The sequence below is a fragment of the Frieseomelitta varia genome, unplaced genomic scaffold (assembly GCF_011392965.1).
Source record: "Frieseomelitta varia isolate USP_RPSP 00005682 unplaced genomic scaffold, Fvar_1.2 scaffold_380, whole genome shotgun sequence".
Taxonomy (NCBI): Eukaryota; Metazoa; Arthropoda; class Insecta; order Hymenoptera; family Apidae; genus Frieseomelitta; species Frieseomelitta varia.
In genome coordinates this window covers 45,416-54,334 of record NW_025110124.1, presented here as the reverse complement: position 1 = coordinate 54,334, position 8,919 = coordinate 45,416, and the positions used below count along the sequence as shown (strand labels likewise).

The following is an 8,919-nucleotide window of genomic DNA, read 5'->3' as shown; positions in this document are numbered from 1 at the left end:
TGTTTCATTGACTAGTGTCGACATCTAGCCTAAACTTTCAGTGACTCTGATGTTGATGTTTTCTAACCTCTACGTTAGTATTGTTTTCAAGCTCCCTAAATATAGAAAATGTATTCTTGAATTGATTTATGACACAACATTTTAAAGAAATATTTTCATTAAAATATATAAATAAAATGTTCAACGTTTCGCGGTATCTTCAGTAAAGAATCATGTCGCTTTTCAAGTAAAGGTTGTAAGTAATAAAAACAAATACTTCCTATTGAAACAACGTGGGGATGACGATGATATTTCTAAATATCGTACGTAACGCTGTTCAACCGACTCGACACGCAAGAGCATTGAACGCGGTTGATTCGTGCGTGACACGAACGTATGCAAGGTGGGTCAGTCGGAAACCGATTGCAATTGTTAACGAAGATGAGTTGTTCGATTGCGAAGATACTACTCGACCGCCAGTTCGTCGAGAGAGAAGAACTTCCGCGAGGAAATCGAAGAAGAAAAAACCTCAAGAAGGGAAAACCGAAGAAACCGAGAACGCCAGGAAAAAGAATTTGTTTATGAAACTTAAAGAAAATGATAAAATTGTATCGTAAGTTATTCATTTGTTTTTCTTCTTTTCTTTTTATTATTTTATCATTATCTCAGATAGAGAAGACAATGAAGTCACGTACAAAGTGGAAAAGGATTATTTGAAAATTTTGATTCTTGTAGATCCTTGATGACTAATTTAAAGTCGCGAAAGAGGAGAGAAAAGAACGACGAGATTATCCTGGAAGGGCAAAGACTGATCAAAGATGCTTTAAAATCTGGCGCAATACCAAATGCCATGATCTTCAATGATTTATCTGATCTAGCTGCATTAAAACTTCCAGAAGAAGTTAAATTGTACAAAGTTCCTTATAACACGATACAGTTGTGGTCTACTTTAACCACTTCTCCTGGTTTGTTAGGTAATTAATATTACATACTTTAAGTATACAAAGTATCCTAAACTTAATTCATTAATCTATACGTAAAAATTCGACCAAATGCTTTGTTATGGAATTATAAACAAATTATATATGTGAAATATATAAGTAGCAACACATTCTCTATTAAAGCACACAGACAGTTAAGTACATGTTAAGTAGATCTCTTCCTTCATGTGCTAACAATTTTGTATTAATCATAATAATCACAATAAAAAATAATTTTTAATTCCATCAAACTTGATATCGGCGAATAATAGAATTAATAATACTATGTTGAAAATTTTGCCGAGTTTCAATGAAATAATTCTGTGCATTAGTTCTCCATGCAAAATTACTTTTCTTGACTAAATCTTTTTTTTTTTAAATTCTCCATAAATAAAAAATCAAATAGTACCTATTTCTTATGTACAATATTTATTTATAACTCTGTAACAAGGCATTTCCTGACAAACTTTGTACATTTTTTCTTCATTTTACATGTAAATGAAGCCCTAGTAGTTTGGTCATTAAAACTTTAAACATTCTGTACAAACCACTTGTTTCAACAAATTTAACACTTCAATGATATTACGTGTATTTTCTTTCGCAATGTAGGAATTTTCAAAACTCCGGATGTGCAAAAGAATAAACCAATTGAAAATGCATTGCCACTTACTGTTATCTGTGAGAATATAAGGGAACCAGGGAATTTAGGATCTATTATGAGATCTGTTGCAGCAGTAGGCTGTGAAAAATTGATTCTAATGAAAGGTATTGTGATATTGAATTTATAACCATAAATTATAATATATGAACAATTTTTTAAACAAACGGATAATTACTGAATTATGTTCAGGATGCGTAGATTTATGGGATCCGAAAGTTCTCAGAAGTGCAGCTGGCACTCATTTCCAACTGCCTATTTATGCGTTTCCAACGTGGGACGAGATTCCATCGCTAATTAGCGAAGAGAGTCATATTTTCATAGCGGATAGCAATTTTGGCGATGAATTTTTACCCAGGTATTCACCTGAAATACTCGAGTCGAGTTTACAAATATTTGACATCGATCCAGAAGATTTGAAAACGAAATTTACTCTGGACAGTAACCAATCAGAGGAAACAATACCAAGAAATAAATACCTGATGAAACAGTTCATGTTGAAACTACCTATTATTCCATATTACTCTATAGATTACACAAGAAGAGAATCAGTAATTATCTTAAGCGGAGAAACTGAAGGTTTGAATTTCAATTCTTCTAAATTCTTAAAAGAAAGAAAGAGTATCCGTATTAATATACCTCTAGCAAAAGGTGTGGATAGTTTAAACGCAGGGGTAGCACTTGGTATCGTTGCCTTTGAAATTAAGAGACAATTTTTGAAGAAGGGAAGTCTCCTTTGATAGGAATTTTCTTAACGAACGTCAAGTATCTGTACAAATAAATCCTCGACTTTCGTTCTTGAATAAATTTTGCATTTATTATTTACAAGAGCTTACCTTATTCAAAGTTTGTAAGAGATAAAATAGAAAAAGTAGTAGAATTCATAAATACGATTTATATTACATTTTAAGTTCCATTGTTAACGGGTTGAGCAGCAGCTGGTCGAACTGCGAAAATATGTAACAAAATATGTAACAAAATATAATATATATCTCATCTGTTTTATACTCGTTTAGTAAAAAATCTTACTTGCACAACTTTGAGGTTGGAACTTTATGTCGTCGATCGCAAAACCTCCGTTACTGGCGCTTCCTCTTAAGATGAGACGGTAAGGTACACGAGCATCTATTGTCACCTGTGCGGCAGTCCATACAGGTCTGGGATTGTTAAATCCTTTTGCCGTTAACGACCATAACTAAAACGAACGAAACATTAGTTTTATTAGAAAAACCTCGGATCTCAAAGGATTACAAATATCTACAGGTTGTTGTTTTCCATTGCTCTCTTCGTCGTCGCCTGCTTCCTCGTCGGCATTCATTTTGATAATTTGCAAGGTTGTAGATTCCTCGACCCCGAAGGCAGCGAACCAAAAAGTCAAACAAACGGACTCCTCGTCGGGCGACGTCTGAATCACGGGTGATTGTAACCGTACATCCGTTGATTGTTTATTAGTGGTAAAAATGTCGAAGAAAACAAAGTCTCCTGTTGCTCCAAAAGTTTTGTCCAACAGCTGAGCTGGACGATGAGCGAGAAACGCACGCTGCCAAGTGACTGCACGCTCGTTCTCGGAGAAAGTAATATTTTCCCAACCGCACAAACCTTTCTCAAAGCTGCAATCTTCCGGTCTCACAGATGCACTGGGTGGTTTCACTACATGCATCGTTAACAATGTAATTAGTTTGAGGAAGGAATATACGTATACCCACAAACTTGTGAAGCTTACCGGAACAGTTGCCAGTATAAAAAGCAATATCGTCAATGCCAATGCTGCCACTGGCACGATTGGGACCCCAAGTGCCCTCAAAAACCACATTGAAGTTTTTCCTCTCGTTTATACTGATCTGCGCGTAGCTCCACGTGGGTCCTTGGTTATTATACAGCTGCCAGATTGACTTTGATTCGGTTGGTGATTCTTCGGTTGTTTGTATAGACACACGGAGTACTCCTTTAAATTTCCATTGTTATTACAGGCGCTGAGGGTTAAGATGAGACGAGACGAGAGACTACAGGACACAAACCTAAACTTGGACCGGTGGAATCAATAAAAGATTCAAACATGAAATACCAGAAGGTGACACACAACGGCTCTTCGCTGCCCTTCATTTCACGACTAACGAGCTGTGCTGTTCCGCCGCCGGATGATCGTGGCCCTCCCCTCGGGCGACCCAAACCAAGGAAGTACTCGTTTCTTCGATTGATTGTATACCCATTGCTGTACGGTTTTCGTTGGTTTCTTGGATTCAACGCTTGTACAGACACTCTCTCCCATTCCACTCGATCAGGATCACGAGAATTGATCCAGTCGCACTCGTCGATCTCGAACGTACAGTCTCGTAGCGTAGGTACAGCAACTTGAGGTAGAGCTACAAACATCCACGAGTGAATGTTTTACAAATCAACGGTCGTCTTTGCTTCTTGACCAGATCTTTTGAACATCGATTATATAAATTTCCTGAATTTTTACCTGGACAAGCTCCCTGTGCGAAAGAAATGTCGTCGATGGCAATGTCACCCATCCCGGTGTTACCTACAGACGCCTCGAAGAGAAGCTGAAAATCGTCCAACGAGCTGATGGTGATCTGAGCGACGAACCACGTGTTCCCCGCGTTTCCGTTCAGGCTCCAAATTTCTCGAAGTGGCGCTTCCAAGCTACGAAAATGACGAACGAACAGCTTCAACGTACCGATCCCAGAGCCGAACATGTGGAACCAGAAGTGCATGCACATTGGTGCGTCGGCACTTGGTGCGGGGAAGCTGGTGCTAACGAGTCTAGCTCTGTCACCCGGTCGACGAGGAAACGAGGAATCTATGTAGGCGTATCCACCGGCTGTTGGTCGGTCTGTCGAACTGTCCATTGCTGGTCCCGTTGTAGGATTCCCACTCCCTCGGCTCTGCACATGCATTTGTATACGTTACTATATACTATATATAATAATATACTACACTGGTGTACTATACCAGTATAGCATATTATAATATTATATTAGTACAGTATATATAATACTAGTAGTATAGTATTATATTAGTACAATATAAGTACTACATATAATACTATTTACTGTACTAATATAATACTATACTACTATAGTATTATATTATATTATACTAGTACAGTATATAGTATTATATTGTACTAATAAAATACTATACTACTATAATATTGTATTATACAAGTACAGTATAGTATTATATATACTGTACTAATATAATACTATACTACTAAAGTATTATATTATATTATATTATATTATACTAGTATAGTACATAGTATTATATACTGTACTAATATGATACTATGCTACTATAATATTATATTATATTATATAAGTAGAATATAGTATATATACTAATATAATACTATACTACTATAGTATTATATTATATTACTAGTATAGTACATAGTATTATATACTGTACTAATATGATACTATGCTACTATAATATTATATTATATTATATAAGTAGAATATAGTATATATACTAATATAATACTATACTACTATAGTATTATATTATATTACTAGTATAGTACATAGTATTATATACTGTACTAATATGATACTATGCTACTATAATATTATATTATATTATATAAGTAGAATATAGTATATATACTAATATAATACTATACTACTATAGTATTATATTATATTGTACTAGTATAGTACATAGTATTATATACTGTACTAATATAATACTATGCTACTATAATATTATATTATACTAAACTATACTAGTGCAGTATAATACTATAACAGTGTAACGTTATAATCATTGACAAACAGACAATTGTCCAATCGAAATCATCCTCCGCGTCATTGGCCCAGTCGCAAAATCCACCAGCAAAGTTGCAGAAACCGATGCACGAGGTGCCCGGTTGTAAATCTATGTCGTCGATGGCTATGTAGCCTCTGTACAGTCGAGCTGGATCAGTAGAATCCACCGGGATCCCCTCAATGATCAACTAAAAAACAAAGAACTGCGTTTCAGTATGACAGTCGATAGATAGTTTCAATTTCTCTGATAGAAGGAAATTATCCAATTACCGAATGTAACTCCGGATATGTGTACAGCAACTGTGTTTGCTGCCAAACGCCCAACGTGTAATACTGCGCGTTCCAAATGACACGTTCGTCGAAAACGTCCAGTGGCTTGCAAGACGGTAAGGTCGCGTTCTCCGGGGCGATTTCCTCCGTCTGTTCCTTCTTAATCGAGTACTCGTCGGTGCCTACGTGAAGTAGAACCCTCAGGCCAGCGACGCTGAGACCGTCTATGCTGTATTTGAACATGACACAGGTCCCAACAACACCTGTGCTCCCCAGCTGAGAGCTGTGCAGCAATCCTCCCAGAATCTTCGTTTTACCATCCTTTCGTGGCAACTGCGACGTCTCCAAGAAGGCATACCTAATGCAAATCCTCCTCGAGTTACTTTGCGCGCATAATACTGGAAATTAACAGGCTGAAGGATCGTACCCTCCTTCCATGGTTCCAGTGGTGTAATCGCTCGGGGGACCACCCATCCAATTGGTCCCCATGCCACTTCCTGTCAGCCAGTCTATCGCGCTATCGCCGTTTTGCCATTCGCAAAGCGTCTGCGCTGAAAATGAACCAAAGTCGCAGAAAACTTCGTCTATCGATGCTGTGGGCAGCGGCGGTGCGATCGGTGGATACCTTGAAACGAGAGAAATTTAATTTCAGGCTTCGTCGAATTTTTCTTTTCCTCTTTTTTTTTTTTTTTTTTCTAAAAATTTTTTTAAAAATTGGTTTCAAGAGCGTACCGCTGCGTCGACGAATTTCTTCGGGCAAATGTCGACGGATTGAGCGGCCCCCGTGGCAGCGGCTCCGTGGTCGAAGGAACCTTCGTACGCGTGTACAGAATATCTGGCCTGACTGGCCAATGCCTAGGCTCGATCCGTTCCACCTCGTCCATAAGATCGCGATCGCGATCGATGGAATTGAAGGGGAACTGCGTCGAATTGAGAGCGTCGTTGGTGACGAAACTGTTGAACGCGTCCTTCGTCTCGTCGTTCTCCGCACTCTTCGTCCAATCGGCGGTGAAACTCTCGTTTCCACCGACGAGGTCTACTTGCTCGCCGAGTATCGGATTAACGAGGATCCACGAGGAGCCACACGTTAGCCAATAAAGGCAATTGCACGTTAGTATGATTAACCACATAGTTTCAAAGTATTTCCAACAATTTTCGTTTTGCAGAAAGAAACTGACAGATTTTAATTATTCAGATGTTACAGAACGAACGTTAAACAGACAGTCAAGACACAAGTTTCATCGTGGGAAATCTCTCTTACGTTACAAATTTCATTACGTGGACTTCCAAGTTACATTAACACGCGTTACAAGTTAAAGGGATTTTGAACTTCGAGTCGCACGTGAAGGGCAACGCGCGACTCCGCGGCATCCAGACGCGAGACGCAGCAATTACAGCAACGTTTATACATGCGGTGGAATGATAACTAAAGCTAAATACTGAACCGAACGGTTTTCAAAAGAGGTATGCACGTGATGAAATGAAACGAGCATTCCGCAGTTCCGGCCTTCGCTTCCTGTCGTTACGCTTCTGATCCTGGTACAGAGAGAGGCCGAGTTCGATAACCGTTCTTCATAGAATTCCGTTAAGCCTATTTAGCTACCTGTAATAATTATTCGCAATTATTACAGATGCCAAGTACTGCACATATGTATATTATTTGAATGCAAATGAACAAGATAGTTGCCTACAAAAAAAAATGTACACATTGTTGAATACTTGCGAGTTTAGAAATCTCAGAAATATTTCCGGATAACATATAATGCCAAGTACTGCACATATGTATATTATTTGAATGCAAATGAACAAGATAGTTGCCTACAGAAAAAAAAAATGTACATATTGTACTATTGAATACTTGCGATTTTAAAAATCTCAGAAATATTTCCGGATAGCATATGATGCCAAGTACTGCATATATGTATATTATTTGAATGCAAATGAACAAGATAGTTGCCTACAGAAAAAAAATGTACATATTGTACTATTGAATACTTGCGATTTTAGAAATCTCAGAAATATTTCCAGATAACATATGATGCCAAGTACTGCACATATGTATATTATTTGAATGCAAATGAACAAGATAGTTGCCTACAGAAAAAAATGTACATATTGTACTGTTGAATACTTGCGATTTTGGAAATCTCAGAAATACTTCCGGATAGCATATGATGCCAAGTATTGCACATATGTATATTATGTGAATGCAAATGAACAAGATAGTTGCCTACAGAAAAAAAAAATGTACATATTGTACTGTTGAATACTTGCGATTTTGAAAATCTCAGAAATATTTCCGGATAACATATGATGCCAAGTACTGCACATATGTATATTATTTGAATGCAAATGAACAAGATAGTTGCCTACAGAAAAAAATGTACATATTGTACTGTTGAATACTTGCGATTTTGGAAATCTCAGAAATATTTCCGAATAACATATGATGCCAAGTACTGCACATATGTATATTATGTGAATGCAAATGAACAAGATAGTTGCCTACAGAAAAAAAAAATGTACATATTGTACTATTGAATACTTGCGATTTTGAAAATCTCAGAAATATTTCCGGATAACATATGATGCCAAGTACTGCACATATGTATATTATTTGAATGCAAATGAACAAGATAGTTGCCTACAGAAAAAAAATGTACATATTGTACTATTGAATACTTGCGATTTTAGAAATCTCAGAAATATTTCCAGATAACATATGATGCCAAGTACTGCACATATGTATATTATTTGAATGCAAATGAACAAGATAGTTGCCTACAGAAAAAAATGTACATATTGTACTGTTGAATACTTGCGATTTTGGAAATCTCAGAAATATTTCCGGATAGCATATGATGCCAAGTATTGCACATATGTATATTATGTGAATGCAAATGAACAAGATAGTTGCCTACAGAAAAAAAAAATGTACATATTGTACTGTTGAATACTTGCGATTTTGAAAATCTCAGAAATATTTCCGGATAGCATATGATGCCAAGTATTGCACATATGTATATTATGTGAATGCAAATGAACAAGATAGTTGCCTACAGAAAAAAAAAATGTACATATTGTACTGTTGAATACTTGCGATTTTGAAAATCTCAGAAATATTTCCGGATAACATATGATGCCAAGTACTGCACATATGTATATTATTTGAATACAAATGAACAAGATAGTTGCCTACAGAAAAAAAATGTACACATTGTACTGTTGAATACTTGCGATTTTAGAAATCTCAGAA

At 36.7% G+C, this 8,919-nt stretch overlaps 3 protein-coding genes across 3 annotated transcripts in view; 1 reads left to right on the top strand and 2 right to left on the bottom strand.

The window, feature by feature from the left end:
- Nucleotides 1–23: 23 nt before the first annotated feature.
- LOC122531244 (rRNA methyltransferase 3, mitochondrial) lies at nucleotides 24–2,424 on the top strand. Its single transcript, XM_043659013.1, has 4 exons — nucleotides 24–592; nucleotides 715–953; nucleotides 1,569–1,724; nucleotides 1,810–2,424. The coding sequence occupies exons 1-4, from the start codon at nucleotides 279–281 to the stop codon at nucleotides 2,355–2,357; spliced, it is 1,257 nt and encodes a 418-aa protein (XP_043514948.1). The 5' UTR covers nucleotides 24–278; the 3' UTR covers nucleotides 2,358–2,424.
- On the bottom strand, nucleotides 2,416–6,885 carry LOC122531234 (MAM and LDL-receptor class A domain-containing protein 1-like). Its single transcript, XM_043658992.1, has 10 exons — nucleotides 6,396–6,885; nucleotides 6,091–6,288; nucleotides 5,664–6,021; nucleotides 5,405–5,581; nucleotides 4,082–4,508; nucleotides 3,636–3,980; nucleotides 3,341–3,562; nucleotides 2,879–3,267; nucleotides 2,647–2,812; nucleotides 2,416–2,564 (listed from the first exon to the last, which is right to left on the bottom strand). Exons 1-10 carry the CDS (start codon nucleotides 6,791–6,793, stop codon nucleotides 2,524–2,526), a joined length of 2,721 nt encoding a protein of 906 aa, XP_043514927.1. The 5' UTR covers nucleotides 6,794–6,885; the 3' UTR covers nucleotides 2,416–2,523.
- Nucleotides 6,886–7,135: 250 nt separating this feature from the next.
- The window catches only part of LOC122531245 (serine/threonine-protein kinase Nek5-like), a 3,917-nt gene continuing 2,133 nt past the window's right edge, over nucleotides 7,136–8,919 (bottom strand). The window contains exon 8 of the mRNA XM_043659016.1: nucleotides 7,136–7,266. Coding sequence (XP_043514951.1) covers nucleotides 7,263–7,266 — 4 coding nt within the window. The 3' untranslated portion in view covers nucleotides 7,136–7,262. The remainder of the gene's footprint in view (nucleotides 7,267–8,919) is intronic.